Source organism: Corvus hawaiiensis, chromosome 16 (genome assembly GCF_020740725.1).
Source record: "Corvus hawaiiensis isolate bCorHaw1 chromosome 16, bCorHaw1.pri.cur, whole genome shotgun sequence".
Lineage (NCBI taxonomy): Eukaryota > Metazoa > Chordata > Aves > Passeriformes > Corvidae > Corvus > Corvus hawaiiensis.
This window is the reverse complement of record NC_063228.1, coordinates 184,405-201,054: the sequence shown is the minus strand read 5'-3', so window position 1 is coordinate 201,054 and position 16,650 is coordinate 184,405. Positions and strand designations below refer to the sequence as shown.

Here is a 16,650-nt window from a genome sequence, read left to right as displayed (position 1 = left end):
AGCTTCGGCGATACGAGAGTTCCGCCCCCCGGCGGGGCCGTCCCCCGGGCCCCGCCTCAGCCCCGGCCCCGCGCTTTCCGCGTCCGGCCCGGCCCGGCAGCACCGCCTCTCGGACGCCGGCGCGGCTATGGCGGCGACCGGCAGCGCGGGGAGCGTGAGCGACGGCTCCGCGCTGTGGACCGAGATGCGGGCGCTGCTGCCCCGCACCGAGCAGGAGTTGACCTTGGCGCTGAGCGGCGAGGTGGAGGACTGCATCCTGCCGCTGCTGCGGCGGGCCCGCGCGCTGCTCTACGGCGCGGCGGGCCGGCCCGGGGCGGAGGCGGCAGCGGCGCTGGAGCGCCTCGGCGACGTCCTGCGCGACTACTCTTGGGAGAAGCTGAACGCGGGGCCGTGGAGGGAGGTCGGCAAGGGCTGGCGCCAGGTCTACGCCTACGGCTGCCTCTTCGGGGCGCTGGCCGAGGTGGCCGCGGGCCGCCCGCTAGCGCGCGCCGTGCGGCTTTGCGACCTGGGGCTGCTCCTGGGCGCCGCCGTCCTGGATAACGTCCTGGCGCGCCTGGTGCGCGCGCTGCAGCCGCTCCTGCCCCGCGCGGTGCCGCGCGACGGAGCCCGCGCCGAGGTAGCGCCCCCTCCCCCCCCCCCCCTCGCGCCCCGTCCTCCCTCGCGCTCTCCCCCCCCCCCCCCGTGCCGGCTGCTGAGGGGGAACGTCCATTCCAGAGGGTCCGGCCGCAGCCGCCGCCGCCCCCCGCGGTACAGCCGGAGGAGGTGATTCCGCACCTTCAGTGTCCTTCGCTGGAGCACTTCAGAGACAACTACCTCATTCCCCAGCGGCCTGTGGTCCTGGAGGGCGTCATGGACCACTGGCCGTGTATGAAGAAGTGGAGGTGAGAAGTTCCTTCCCAGTCCAAGTAAAGGCACGATTGTTCCCTGTGTTGGGTATCTTGATGCTCGATAGGGCAGCAGAGACCTTCACAGAGGATGGATACCGTGGGCAGTGCATTTTGCTAGCAGCGGTGTCCTACTGCTCTGTGGAAGTTGCTTCATAGATGAGGGAAGCTCTTCGTAGCATTCAGGGCATCACACGGCAGGTGCTGGACTGTCTTGGGGCAAACGTGACCCTTTGCCCAGTCTCTGGCTCTTCATGAGTGAAGGCCGCCTTCTGCCCAGCCTGCAGCCGTCCCAGGAGCCCAATGGCAACACCTGGGAACTCACCAGAAGTGCACGTTGCAAAGTGCCAGTGAGCTGCTCACAGCTCAGTGGATCTGTGTCATGCACACATCAGTGGTTTTTACCCCTTGGAACTTGCTGATAATTGGTGCAATGGAAAGTGAATTTTAGAGCCGTGAGTAAGCATGATTGACTTTTTCATTCGTAAGTTCAAGCACTGATGTTTGTTCCTTGTTGTGTTTGAGTGTTGAGTTTCAGACACCACTGTGCAGGACTAACAGCATTGTGCTGCCTGGGTAATGCAAGCAATGGTGCCCACATTTCCAATACTGAGTATCAAGTATTTGTGAGGTGAAGGTCATGATTCCCTAGAAAAGGGGAAAAACCACTCGTGCTTAGTTTGAGTAGTTCAACAACCAAAGGTAAAATTAACTGATCACGCTTGCTATGTCATAGGGATTTTATTAATTTTTGAGGGAAGTTAACTGCACTAGTTAACCTTAGGCACTTAAAAAGATTAACTTCTCCATTTAGGTAATACCATTTTCCATGGAAGGATGTATTTCACCCATCAAACTAATCCCTCTGGCTATAATTGGGATGGGTATTTTTGGCACCCGTATAGACACTGACAGAGAGTTGATCTAGTATTACTGACTAAAAGACACAACATTTTATCACATGTGGAAGCAGGCAGCAAAAAAATTGGCCATCCCTTGCCAAGAGACAGTAACTGCTTAAATTTTCTTAGTTTGGAAGGAAACAACTGAGGCAAACAGGTTTTTAATCCAAACCAAAACAGACAGTTGTGGGGTCATGTACACACAAACCTGCCTGCTGATTTCCTTGTTGCTTGCACCCTTTTCTTCTGCCTTTTTCCTCTGGTTGGTTTGATTTAGACAGGAGAAGCTCAGGCTGGTAGAATTTTATTACCCAACAAGATTGATTTGGATTGATTGTCTTACATTCAGAATTAGTAAGAACAGTATAGAAGGTAATGGAACTTTCTTTATTTCAGTGTGGACTATTTTTGTCAAGTCGCAGGGTGCCGCACAGTCCCTGTGGAGTTGGGTGCTCGGTACACAGACGAGGAATGGTCTCAGCAGCTCATGACTGTCAGTGACTTCATCAGCCAGTGTATCATGGATGAGGTCTGTTACACTCATTTGTTTCATCTCCAAACACAGCCAGTGTGGTGCTGGTACAGACAACAGTTCTGCTTACCACAAACAGAGGTGATGTCAAGGGAGGGGGTGTGCTGTAAGCACAACTCTGAATTAAATGGTTTAATGTATTTTCAAGACCTGAAGCTAGGAATAATTATTGCAACAATAGGTTTGAATTTTACCTATAATCAAATGTACAGTGGCTGGAATTTGATGAATAAATACATATATACATACATAAGCAGCAAAAACCTGACTGGTGGAATCTAAGGATAAGGGATCCTCAGCCAGCAGTGTTGTTCCTCTTTCTATTAAACTGTTTCATGAGATTTAGGATCAGATCCAAATTTACATGCCATGAGGCACAAAAATACAAAGTTGATTAGCATCTGGAATGTCTTTTTGCTTTCACAGATGAGGATCCCAAGCCCCCATTTGTGTTTCCTGGCCTTCTGGCAGGAAGGACCATGTGCCATAGCAAACTGATCTGTGGTGCACCCTGGAATAGAGTATGGAAGTAGTTCCAGGGCGTGAAGGAGAACTGGTCTGTGTGCCAGCAGGGTCTGGCTAGAAAGATGCAGGGCATTGTCAGCTGTCAAGATTCAATAGGGAGTCCCAGCTTCCTTCAGTAACTCGAGCTGGATGATTTATTGATTGTGGAGACACACCTACACTCTCACAATTTCAACGGAGCTGTAAGTTGCTATTTCTGAAGACCCTTATACTGTTCATTTGAACAGTTATAGTACTCTGAATAGGCCACTGGAAATGGTTGTTACCTATAAGTAAATTATATTCACCTGTAAGTAAAATAACTCACTGTCTTACCTGTATGTTACTATGTTTTGTCTTTCTCTGCTGTCATTTCAGAACAACGTAGGATACCTTGCCCAGCACCAGCTTTTTGATCAGGTAAAACTTAGTGAAGATTTTTATCTTCCTACAGTCATGTATTCCTTTTGTAGCACAAGTTGTCTCTGAAGACGACTGTACTAGATCGAAGGGCATATGGAGAATTCGCAGTAATTCTTAAGTTTCTATTCCCATGATTTGAAGGAACAGAGGGAGAGGTTTATTCCATTTGGCTGCAAGACATGGAAACAAAACCCTTTTGGGATGAAGACATTAAGTCCTAGTGCTGTTTCAGTACAATGTAGCATATACTTAGGGGGATATCACCTGGAAAACCCATTTCCTCAAAGACTATAAGTCAGGGAAGAGATTTGGACAGGAAACAGTGTTCAACACTGATATATTTACCATAATCTGAAATGTCATTCCAGTTTACCAGAGCTTAGGTTGGTGGGAGACATAAAAAGGAATCTCACAGAGAAGCAAGCATAGTATAGAAGAGATCAGCTGCTCCTTTTCCATGAAGAGCAAATTCTTATGGGTGTTTCTGGTTTCTGCAAAAGCAAAGATTCTCTAAAGAATGAGGAAACCCCTTTCTTTCTCCCACTTCTCCTTCCAACAGAATCTGCTCACTAGAACAGAAAGTTTGAGAACATTTCCTGCAGATTCCTAGCAGGTCAGCTACTTTCCTCCTACCCTTGCTGGACCAGCCAGTCATTTGTTTTCTTTGTGTCCAGCCTTGCTCATCTGTTCTATGAATTACATATTTTGGCAAGTCAGCACATACCCTTTTTAATGTTTCTTTCTTTATGGAAGTAGATCCCAGAACTGAAAGAAGATATCAGTATCCCTGACTACTGCTGCTTGGGGGAAGGGGAAGAAGATGACATCACCATTAATGCTTGGTTTGGTCCAGGAGGCACAATCTCACCTCTTCATCAGGATCCCCAGCAAAATTTTTTAGCCCAGGTATGTACTGTAGTTACTCTGCACATGCCATTAATGCAATACTTAGAGAAAATGCTTATGGTATGTGTTAGAGACAAGGGGAGCAGACAAATTGAAGGATAGAGAACGTGCAGACAGATACTGTTTTCCTATTTTATTGCATTTGCCACTACTGCAACTTAATACTGAATGTAATCTTGTAGACCACAAGTGTTGCTCATTGAGAGAGACTATTAGTTACCCTTGTTTTACAGATGATAGATAGAAATCACAAGAAGCAGCTTTTCCAAGGTCACATGGAATTTGTAACAGAGTTGGGAAGAATCTGGATCCTGTCATGTTGTACTAAGGAGTTTCTTTTTCTGGTGGTGTGGTTTGAGCCCAGCCAATCCCCAAGCCTCGTGCAGGCGCTTTCTCATCCCCCAACCAGCAGGATCAGAGAGACAACAGGGAGAGTAAAAGCTAGAAAATTTGAGGATTGAGGTTTAATAAGCAAAAACTGTGCATGCAAGCAAAGCAAAACAAAGAATTACTTGACTGCTTCCCATGAGCAGGCAGGTGTTCAGTTGTTCCCAGGAGAGCAGAGCCCATCATGCTTAACAATTACTGGGGAAGACAAACACCATCACTCCAAACATCCTCCCTTTCTTCTTCTTCCCCCATATACAGAGCATGATGTCATATGGTCTGGAATGTCCTTTGGTCAGTCAGTTTGGGTCACCTGTCCTGGCTGTGTCTCCTCCCAGCCTCCCTGGCACCTCCAACTTCCTTGCCAGCATGGCAGTATGATAAGCAGAAAAAGCTTCAGCAATACTGAATTTTTTGCAATGCTGTATATATACGGATGTATTCTGGATCCAAGCAGTTGACTACTGTGAATCTTCAAATACTGAGAGGTGTTTTGTTTACTGAAGGAGATTGCTGTCCCATCAAACTCTTTAAAAAACCCAGGCTTACACTTTCACACTTTTCCAGAAGGACTGTGACATTACTTTCTACTGATAGTTATTTATGGGTTTAGCCTTAGTTTCTCTGTTCCAGTTGCATCTTGCTAACCTGTATTTTCACTTGAAACTGAGGCTTAATTCAGGCCTTCCTAGAATGGTTTTTTACAACTGCTGTGCAACTCTGTATGGATTGTATTTTTCTTCCGTGCTACCTGCTCAGCACACACATACTGCTGCATTCTGAAAGTGAAGTACTGTACTATTTATGCTATGTAAAGCTTGAGGGGAATTGTTCTTGGTAGAAGAAAAATTTATAGGAGCTGTTGAACTGGGAAAAGATTCTTCCCTTAGAAGCCTCAGAGCTTGTTTTCTTCTGCCTGAAAAATGGGAGATTATCTGCCAGTGCTGTGAGAGAGTCTTTGTAATTTGAACAGCTGGTGATCTGGCAGCTTTCAATTAAAACTGCCTTGCTTCGTGATGCCATTTAAACTGTGGCTGTGGAGTACAGGAAGGCACAAGCACAAGTAACAAAGTGAAATGATCCCTGCTGGCTAGCTGCTGGCTGGTGCCAAGGTTGTAGTTTTTCCATTATTGAGAAAAGCAGTCTCTGGAGATGCAGGCTATTCCCCATTAACTGGTGCCCCCAGTCTTATAATATACAAGGTCTTAAGCCAGTGAGGCAAGTTAAGGAAGGAGCTGTTAACAGCTGATGGCAGCCCCAAAAAAAGTTCAAGCATTCAGAGAACATGCTGTTGGAGCAATAACCAGCATTTTTTGTCACTTCCATGGGTCACCAAAAATACCATGTAATACTTGGTTCTTTACAGAGTAATTAATATCCTTAATCCCTTTGGGGTATGGAAGGCATCCTAAAAACACATGGACAGACAGAGTTATGTAGATCAATGCTCTAGTAGTTTAATCAGTGATAGTGAAGAGTAGGACAAGGCAGGAGTACACTGGTATTTGTCCAGTCTGTAGAATACATTTATGTGCTGTCCTTGAAGCAACAAACTCTAAATAGTCTGTATGACAGCTTCGGTGTTGGTAAGATTTCAGGAAATCCTGTTCTATTATGTGGGAAGGGATGTTAAGGTAGAGGAAAAGCAGGTTGGTTAGGAATGGTTGGGTAGCCACTCCAGGGTGCTGGGGTTAGTCAGAGTACCCATAAGAGGACAGTTCCCAACAAGTGTGATCATGCCTAGCTCTTGAGGTGATCTGGATTGCTGGCACAAGAGTATGAATCTTCACCCTCAACCTGCTGTTCCACTGGTATCAGCAGAGGAGTCAGCTTTGACTCGTTCATGCTGCCACATCTTGGCACCAAAACTTGCAGTTCATGTAGTGCTCAGGGAAGCCAGGCCACTCACCTTACGAATTCTCATCTCATTTCAGCATGCCAATGAAAGAACTGGTTTAATGACAACACAGAAATAAGAGTTTGAGGGCTATCTGGAAGCTTAGCAGTCACTGTGCATGTACCTCTGCCTGTTGATATGAATTGCAATGAAGGTTCAGCCTCCTTATTCTCAGTTCTTATTTTTAGCTATGTAGAGCCCAAAAAACGATGTATAAATTGGGTGCCTTAAACTTTGAATTGAACGCAATTTGGTTAAAGGCATTTCCTTCCGAAAGTCATTTCAAGTTCTTATCTGCTCCAACTGAGGAAGTACTTGAATTCCAATAGCCTGATTTAACTTTCTATTATAGCAGTGTCTATTACTAATGAAGATAATTATGTTCCTTGTAATCAGGTATATTTTACTGTTAAATGCCAGCTATGACCCACAGCTTCCAGTAATGTGCCAGTTAATGACCAATGGAAAAAATTTATTTTATTATATATAGGTATTTGGAAGAAAGTATATCCGTCTCTCTTCACCACAACATTCAGAAAACCTGTACCCACATGAGAGCCAAATTCTTCACAACACTAGTCAGGTAAATAGTTGCCTGAAATTTTAATATCAGTAGTGTTGCCTTATTAAATCCTATGTGAGTAAAGACATTCTTCTGATGATTGATTTTTTTATAGGTCGATGTGGAAGATCCAGACTTGACCAAGTTTCCAAATTTCACAAAGGCTGCATTTCAGTCCTGCATTCTGATGCCTGGACAGATTCTGTTTATTCCTGTTAAATATTGGCACTACGTGCGATCACTTGAGCTCAGCTTCTCTGTTAGTTTCTGGTGGTCATAGCTCTGAAATGTAGTCAGCCACACTGAAACGGGAATTAAAAATCAGGGAAGCAGCAACTCTCTCAGGAGAGCTTAGAGGTGGAGCAAAATCAAAAACCAACAAACTCTTGCTAAAGCATGGAAAAGGAGTCACGATGGGTAAGCGGAAAGATGATGCTGTAGCCACTTCATTTTTGTAGATGTTTCTAGTAACACCTAAAGAGCATGTGTTAGGTCATTATCCTGTGTGTGCACCCCTCAGAAACAGCCTGTGTACAGGCACTGCCAGGGCTCTGCCTGAGCCTCTGTCTGAAAAACCAGGTCAGTGTTATCTTCTACTTGGATTTAGCAACACTAAACCCTGGAGTTAGCTAGAGAAATGGTGCTACCTAGAGGTTAAATACATTAAAAAATTAGGCTAACACCAAGCAAGGTACTAGTTTCCTGCATGGAAGAAGTTACTCATGTCCTGGTTCTGGCCAGGACAGGGTTAATTTTTGCAGTATCTGGCCCAGACCCAGAGGTTATTCTGTACCACCTCAGCCAGCCACTGCTGTGGGCCAGGGGCTGGAAGGGGCTCCTTGGTCTCTTAATGATTGAGTTACACTTTCGTGTGAATCTTTTGTCTCTCTTGTACACTTTGTTATTGTTGCTATTACTGCTCATTTTCTTATTCCATTGCTGTTTCCAGTAAATTGTTCTTTTTGCAATTTATGATCTCTATTTTTTGGGCCTCTCAATTCTCCTCTCCATGAGGGGAGAGGTAGGGGGAAGAGGGAGTGAGCAAGCACCTTGTGGTTTGGAGTGTTTTGGTGGGAACACTAATTTGGGGAGTACCATTCCTAAACCACAACATCATGTTAATGCCTAGAACATAAGTGAAGTTAATCCATAGTTTAACTGCAGTTAGATAAACTGAACTTTAATTATACTTTGATTAAGCACCACCTGAACTGCTGACAGAGCCTTTCTGCAGTGTCACGCATCTCTACCAAGGACAAGAATGCTGCTATTTCAGTCTGGTGTCTGGCAACAGCCAGTCCTTGGCTCCTATCCAAGCCACTCTTAAAGGAAGAAGCATCCTTACTAAAAACTGGAGACAGAAGTGCCATGACTAAAAACCTAAAGAATCTCAATATCGTAATTTTTTCAGCACTTTGAAGACATAAGCTAAAATTGCCCTAAGTCTGCTCCTACTGCTTCCCAATCATTCTGTGGCAATATTCCCTCCTTATAGAGCACAGCTGTTCATGACCTGGCCTTATGTCAAGACAAATTCTTCTGTATCTAAAGAAGGGACAAAACACAACCACAGTGCCAACTAGAAGTGTTCCAACTCCAGTCCTAGGTCAGAGATTCAGCCAGCTGCCTTGCACATACTGCACTGATTTTTCACCTGCTTGAGGTGCTACAGCAGGTGTCATTTCCACTGTGCACCTGAATTTGTACTGTCCCTGTACAAACAGGGAGCACTTGCTGAGAAAGGCTTCTTTCAAGAGTTCAGCTGCATAAATCAGCTTGCAGGACCAACTAAAACATTTGCATCTTTCATCCCCAAACATGCACTGAGAGTCCCAACCCAAGAATATGGAGAATTACGAACACAAAACAGGAAGGCAGGCGTTACTGTGAACAGGGAGGTCAGTGACAGTTTTATTTTAAGATTCTTAGAACTTTAGAAAATGAGTACACTGACCACTGTTACTAATGGATACAATACAGTCTGGCTGTTCTGCCAGAGTGGGGGCAAACAGATGTCACTGTCATCAGGTTTTACTGGCATCATCTAGGGCCAAGAATGGAGTTCTGTGGTGGGTCTGGGAGCCCATCCGACTCATCCCTGCAAAGAAAGCTAAAGGTTAATGGACAACACAGAAAAAAGAATAATATTGTATAACCTCCCTTTCGAAAATGCTTTGTATATTCCCGTGTTGCTGTTCACAATGTCCCATTTCCCTGGACAAATGGAGGAATTCCAAAGAGATTCTTAGAAGCTTGGTATTTCCAGAAGTTTTAGTGTCAAGGTTGTGTCTCTATTCCCCCCCACCTCCTAAAGATAGTTATAAAAAAACATGCGCAGGGTCTTCTATGCCCCTGTGGCACTCTTTGGGCACTGTGGGGGCTCAATACTGCCTATGTGTGGTTTAGTGTCTGAAACATACCGCTGAAGTCAGAAATGGCTGATACAGTTACAAATAATACAGCCAGTGCCACTGAACATCACAGCCCATTCCCTAGTATTATTACATTCAATTTTTTTAAAAATAGGTTGCTTGGTACCTGGGATGTCACAAGACCAGAATTCATTACACTTGGGACAGCGGGGTTCAGCCTGAGCTCTGAAGTACTTTCTGACACAAGGTAAGTGCATTCCAATTCCACAGGATTCACATACTTGGCTCTGAAATCAGGAGTGTTGATTCAGAAAATCTTTCTAACCTGTCCTTCCATTTAAGAGAAAGTTGTTACAAAGGGCAGCAGATACGCAACGCTTTATTCCAAAGAATGGTTCCCACAATACAGGTGGTGGACACACTCAACAGTCAACGGTGGTGAAGGGTAAAAGGAGGTATAGGGACAAAATCTAGCTTGAAAGACAACAGTTTCAGTGCAATAAAGGAGACCAATTAGGATGGAAAAAGTAACATGGAAGCATGTTAGTTGGGCAGATCAGAAGATGCAGGCTCACAGAGCAAGAAAACATAGCAGTTTTGGAATAGGAATCCAGGCTGTAACTACTTAAGACTGAACTGGTAACGTCCCAGTTATCAAAACACAGTGCTTTAGCATGCTCTACATAGCACATGTGCTCCTTCTGAGGTTCAAACACAAGCAATTCCTGAATTAAAATCCCAGGACCAAGAGTGAACGTGTCACACGATGACATCTGTTGGTAAGACCCAAAGAGGACACTGCTAACACCTCATTGCTAAACCTCTTTCAGCATCAGGGGTTCATCTCTAACGTGCTGGTTTGGAAAGCCAGACAGCACAACCACGAATCTCATTGCAGGAGAGCACTTTCCCTAACCTTATACGTGGAGACACTGCTCCAAGACAATTTTATTTCTAAAGACAGAAGATAAAATGCCTGAAAAGAAAAAAAGAAAAAAGTTTTTTTTTCAAAATACACGAGCACCATGACCAGATTACAAGACCAAGATTTTTTAGTGCCTACCTACTACCCAAGGGAAAGTACCACAAACCTCAGCTATGATGACACAAGTCCATTGGAGGAGGTGGTAAAATGTGTTACCTGGATGGCGAGGCTGTGACAGATGTTACATTTCCTTGCCACATCCTGGTAGTTGCTGAGAATGTACTGTTCCATCTCAATTATGCAACGAGTATGCAGAGTATATTCTCCATTTTTCTAAGGAAACAAATGTTGAGATGAGGAATTTCTTTAAATTCCTTTTACGTTTTTTGACTGCTAACCACTTATTAACAAGCCACTTTTTTCTACCATCATGAAATTATTGTGCTGGTACAATGCAATACCAGAACACTTTTGAAATAGCAGAGCCCCTTTGGTTTAGAGGAGCAGAATAAAGATCCCACACCTTTAACAGAGATCTAGTCCTTGAAAAGCACAGATGAGCAAGCATGTGTGCCTTAACAGAGGCATGCTGTTTTGGGACTCTCCATTTATATATTAAGAGAAAATTCTCCCAGCTTTCGAGAAAATCTAGGCATTTCCTGCTTGAGGTATCTTTGGAAATCTCTGTCAAATCAACTTAACATGCAAGTAACTGTGTGGCAGCAGGCTGGAGATCTGTGATGCAATGACTCCAGCAGACAAGGGATTAAGGTCTCATTTAGCAAGCAATTGCAGTGTCCACATGGTGAGCTCATCTCCACTGCTCCCTCATAAAATAAAACAGGTGTAACCATGTGCACAGTGGCCCATGCATTTCTGGTAGAGGAGTTTTCAACATGTCTGGCCTTACTCCTTTTCAGGAAATTGTAAAAGTAACTAACAGCACTGATCACTGTGAAGAGCTTTCCCCAGCTCTTGTTCCAGGCTGAAGGATGCTGTGCTGTTGTGTACAAAGGATGTCCGTGTGTCACTGGGCAGGACTGGACACATGAACCCACCTGGCTCAGGTACAAGAAATTGAAACCATATAGTCCTGCACAGACCTACCCAAGGACTTCTTCCTTGTAAGTCTCCTTCCTTTTCTGCAAAAATCACTGGAGCAGCAATAAGCATGGGCCCCATAAGACCATTTTTGCCATCAGTCATTCAAGAAGACCTCCAGTTTCAGCTACCACATCCATAAGAACATGGTAGCTGGACCTACTGAACTACGAACACTTGAATGCAGTTACCTCAGAGAGCCACTTGTCCTCCACAAAAACTTTCAGCACTTGTTCTGCTTCCTTTTTCTTCATTTTCTTTGTCTTAAATTGGTCTGCCAAGTTTAAAATATCTGTAGATGAGGCAAACCCATTTTCTGATAAAATTATTAGGTCCATCTACAGGAAGAAACATTACCAAGTATTAGAAACATTGCAATTAGGCAGACATACCTTATAGTAACGTGCTGATGTGCATTTTTATAGCATCCACGTAAGTGAGAGATACTACAGTATATGGCTTGAACCAGAATTGTAAAACAAAGGCCAAAAGCTGAAACAATCACTGTCCCCTTGACAGTTTCCATCTCTGGAAAGAAAACATTTCCACAAATAGAAGAGCTGCCTAAGTGCATTCAGGGACCCCTGGACACACTCAGTGGTGAGAGATCCGTTTCTTTTTATCTGCTCTTTATTGAAGTTCTTTTCAGGAAAGACCTCAATAACCATAGGCAAATGTTTATATTCAAATCAGCAAATTCATTTTGTGTGTTACTAGCATTAAAAACTACTGTATATGACTAAACTACGGAAGCCAGTGAAAAACTCAGCAATCGTGACTGAAAATCCTGAACAAATTGCTTTTGTTTGTGTAACTGAAAGCAGATGTGTTGTGTCCCTAACCCCAAGGAGCCCTTCCCTGGTGCTGATACTGCCTTACCCATAACTGATTTACAAGAGCAAATCATTACTTGCACACACTTTCATCCCCGCCCACCCCACCCATCTAATCTCAGATAAATTTAGGTAAAATGGCAACTACTTCCTCAACCACATCTCCATTCATTTCCATTTTCATTAAGATGATAACTTCCCAAATAATATGATTTACTAAGTGGTAAGTGACATACTTACTGTTTTTCTGAACAATTCTAATTCAATTTCTGTATAGTCAGATGCCATTTTAGTTACTTCAGTTTCCGCCAAATTCACCTAAAAAAAAAATAAACTGATATACAAAAGTGCCATTGTAGTTGTATACCAGAAACTGTAAAGGACCCTCTGAGGTAAAGAATACATCATCTTACAATTAACATAAATGTTAGTTCTTTGAGGGGCACTTGATCATATTCAAGTTCTTTCTTTACAAGCCCTGATCTTCCAACCACAAATTCTCCACAGCTGCCTCTGCCCAGGCAAAGCCATTCAACAACCCAAGCTCCCAGAACTGACACAGAGTGCTGCAGCAGAGCTGACACCTCACACCAGGCCCAGTGCAAGACAGCAGCAGAAACTATGCTATCAGTCACCTTTTTTTTCACTGTGAAAAACAGTTGCCCATGTTTTCTACTCTTATTGCACATGCTACTACTATTAACTGTTAGCTCAACTTAACTGGCAAAAGGAAAGTCTAAAAGCAGCAGCTAATGTTAGAATACCTCCTGTATGGCCTTTGGAAATTACTAGATAACCTTCCTTCTCTGACATGCACATTGTACATCATCTGGGGAAACTTCTTATAGGCCCCTCCTCAACAACCCTTTTGTGCTAGGTTGATTTTTGAGTGGGAGAAAAAGAAAGTAATGTTGGACAGCTCTCTGTGTTTTCTAGTTTAAAAATCTGTCTCAAGAAAGAAAGTCTCCTGTGGTAAAGGAATCTCACTTCAGCACTTAAGCAATGTTTATGCTAAGTAACTCCGACACTGCTGTTGTCCTTGCTGCCATGTCCTATTCCCACACACGTGGGCTATGGCAGTTTATCCTCCCAGCAGCTCCTGCAGCCACTGGCAGCCCCACACAAACAGCAGGTACCTACTACAGCATAATGTGCTCTCCCATCATCTTCCGATAGTCCTTTCCGGATCTGCATAAACAAAGGCTGCAGGTGGCTATTAATAGTGCTGATGAAATCGTCCAGTTTATCGTGTGCGTAGTAAACTGAAAATTAATGAGAAAAACCACATACAGAGAAAAGTCAAACAACTACACATCAGGCAGATCTTTTTATGTGGAACATCTTTCCCAAGTAAAAGTGCTAAAACTGTGAGGCAGAATTCAAACAGGAATTCAAACTGTTCTATTCAGCAGACATATCACTTCCTTGTGCTGCTGTCTCGTGGCCCTAAGAGACACTCAGCTCCTTTAAAATCAGTTGACAGAGTCCAGACATTCTGCCTTGTTTCAGGGAATCCATGGTACTAATCCAATAATTACAGTGACTTGAACTAAGCTAAACTGAAAATAAAACACAACTGGCAAAAAATATTATGCACGATAGAAAAATACGCTGACTTGAATTCCTTTACATGCAAGGGATTTCTTGTTTCTGTGTGCTCTGTTTCACAAATAACTGGCATATAAGTGATCAAGTTACATATCAGAAAAGCTAAAATCCTAGTGTTGTAGAAACACAAGTAGTATCTTGAATCATGTTCTATAAACCAAGTAAATACTAGCAGCAGTTTTCTCATACACATAATTAAGATGGACTTTAGAGTCATTCTGTGGAAGCGCATGTGATGGCTCTTGCCTGCACAGCACCAGCACAACCCTCATGTCCATCCAAAACAAGATTTTGTCAGTGGCAGCACTCCTGTTGCCTTCATCAGTCTATGGTTTAAAAACCCGAGCTAAGTAACAGCTCTGTAATTTTAGATAAATGATTCATGTCCCAAAAATACAACCAGTTATCACTAAATTAATCCTGTTCTCAGTCACAGGAGCCCCTCACTCACATAACAGCATTGAACCAAGGTCCCACTCCCAAGCCCCATGGCACTATACACCACAGTGCCAAACAGCACTCACAGGATGCTCCTGGCCAGGACTTCCTGATTCTGATACATGATTCCTTTAGTGAACAAAGCCAACAAACAGCAAGAACAATAAAAAGTAAGTACAATAAGTACTAAGTAAAGTAAGTACAGTATTTAAGTGTAATTTTGTCACCTGCTTAGTCTCTGTCAACAGGAAACACTGCACAGAGCAGTCAAGAAGCTTTAGTGACAGATCTCAGGGTAAAAGATGAAAGATAGCAGAATACTCTTTTGTACAACAGCTCTAATATTTTAATGTGAGATGAGTGGTTGTTCCAGTAGATCTTATGTGGGGAAAAAAAGGGATAAAAACTCTCCATAAAAAATGAATAGGGGTTAGAGCACACCAAAAGTTGCGCTTTGCAATTTTAGCATCTAAGAAGTAGGTCAGGTTATACTTCCTGACTCAAGAGACACACAAATAGATTACTTCATTCTGACCTTACATCTATGGGTAAGTAGGTACAAATTCACAGAAAACCAGAAGAGTCCCTGCAGAGTGGGTAGGATGGTGACATGGTACAGGGACACTCCTAAGTCTGGCAGGAGCACAGCTTCCAGGACTTGGAATGGACAATACAGTGCAGGTGAGGTGGGAAAAAAGCACAGCAATTCACCAGGAAACCTCATCTCATCCTCACCAAAATGTTTCTGCAGTAGTCACTTCTCCCGTAACACCTGAGAGAAATAACTGAAGTGCATTTACTTAAAAGCATTCACTATAGTGAAGTACTTCCAGTACTTCTAAAAATTTTTGTTAAATTATTTATATGTATAACCTATAAACAACGCTGATAAAATAAAAAGTACTATATATGAATCTGGCCTGATTAGAAGTTAGTTTACTCATTGCTATGTTATTTTATCTTTCAGGAAAGAGAGGGAACACTCATATCATTACAGTTTTTAAACTTTTTTTTGCTGGTCCATGCCCTTCAGAAGTCAAATTATTTGTAAGCTGCACCATGAAAAAACCCCAGTTCTTTCATCACCAAGACAGACACACCTTTATCAGTTTCACAGCAGTGCTGGTGTATTTTCCTGGCCTCTGATCCTTCTGTTATTCCATTAGACATCAGAACCTGCAAGAACCGTCGATGCGCATCAGTCATCTGAGCTGCCATCACGGTGTTTCACCAGGCTGCAGGAGGTTTAAGCTGGAATTAATGCACATGTTCATGGAAATTAAGAATACACAGTCCAAGTGTACACAAGATTTCCATTAAACTCTATTACATTGAATGAGAGCAAAAAAAGCAGATCCCAAGGTCGTCCTCAGAAGGCAGAGGGTGACCAGCTCTGAGGTTCTGGAAGGGTGCAAGAGATAAAGCTCAACTAGTTTTAGCTACAGGAAAGAACAACATAGGCATTTTTGTTACCCAAAATCGGGAATAAAACTCCTAATTAAGAAGCAAGCAATATTTTATTGCAGTACTGGATACACAGAGGAATGACTCCTACTTAACGTGCGTGGTTGGCTCAAGGTGATATATATATATTAAGTCGCTTGAGTCTGCACAGTTAGTCTCAGACGGTGTTCTTGGAGGGTCTTTAGGCACCCCTGGTGGTCACTGAGCCTCTAAACTTTGATAATGATCTTCTCTATACAGTGTGGTTTTCATCGAAGCTGCAGAGCATGTTGCTGCGCAAACTGGATTGGGCCGGTTTGACTTGTTCCGAACGGTGGGTAGAGAGCTCTCAACGCCCCACCAACCGTTACATAACGTTCCATTAACCGTAACCCCCTCCCACGGCACTCACAACACTGCCATCCCCCAAACCTGAAAATAACACTGCTGGGTGACAAACACACCATCTGTGATTTACATTGGGTAAAGCTCCTACTCCCCACACAGCCTGATTTGAACACAGTCAATCAGAGCGGGTGACTTTGGACCGAAAATAATCCTGTACAGGTTTCGAAGAACGCCTGAACTAACTAGAGGCAGCTCAGGCAATTCCCTGACCAGCGCACCGACCGACTGCCCGCTTCTGGCTGAGCTCCGGCCCCGCCGCTTCGCCGCCCGCGCGGCCCCGGGCCAGCCGCAGCCCACGAAGGCAACGGCCCAAAAAACCGCCCGGCCCTCGGCCCTGCCGGGACCCACCGGGGCTCACCGGAACCCACCGGAGTTTCCCGGAGCTCCCAACGCACCCCACTCCCCTCAGGCCGCCCCCGCACCTACCCGTGCTCGCAGCACCGCGAGGGCCGCGCGCGCCGGCCATCGATGGCCCCGCCCCGCCCCCGCGCCGGCCCCGCCCCGGACGCTCGTTGGCCGTGGGCG

General features: G+C 44.3%; 2 protein-coding genes across 2 annotated transcripts; one reads left to right on the top strand and one right to left on the bottom strand.

The window, feature by feature from the left end:
- On the top strand, positions 1-7,965 carry KDM8 (lysine demethylase 8). Its single transcript, XM_048320371.1, has 7 exons — positions 1-616; positions 715-881; positions 2,183-2,315; positions 3,201-3,242; positions 4,002-4,151; positions 6,926-7,018; positions 7,113-7,965. Exons 1-7 carry the CDS (start codon positions 128-130, stop codon positions 7,275-7,277), a joined length of 1,239 nt encoding a protein of 412 aa, XP_048176328.1. The 5' UTR covers positions 1-127; the 3' UTR covers positions 7,278-7,965.
- A 913-nt stretch (positions 7,966-8,878) lies between these two features.
- NSMCE1 (NSE1 homolog, SMC5-SMC6 complex component) lies at positions 8,879-16,646 on the bottom strand. Its single transcript, XM_048320372.1, is given in 9 exon segments — positions 8,879-9,073; positions 9,076-9,095; positions 9,536-9,656; positions 10,511-10,627; positions 11,587-11,733; positions 12,469-12,546; positions 13,369-13,490; positions 15,375-15,525; positions 16,552-16,646. Coding segments are annotated over 8 exon segments (759 nt in total). The 5' UTR covers positions 15,493-15,525; positions 16,552-16,646; the 3' UTR covers positions 8,879-9,037.
- Between the last annotated feature and the right edge of the window lie 4 nt (positions 16,647-16,650).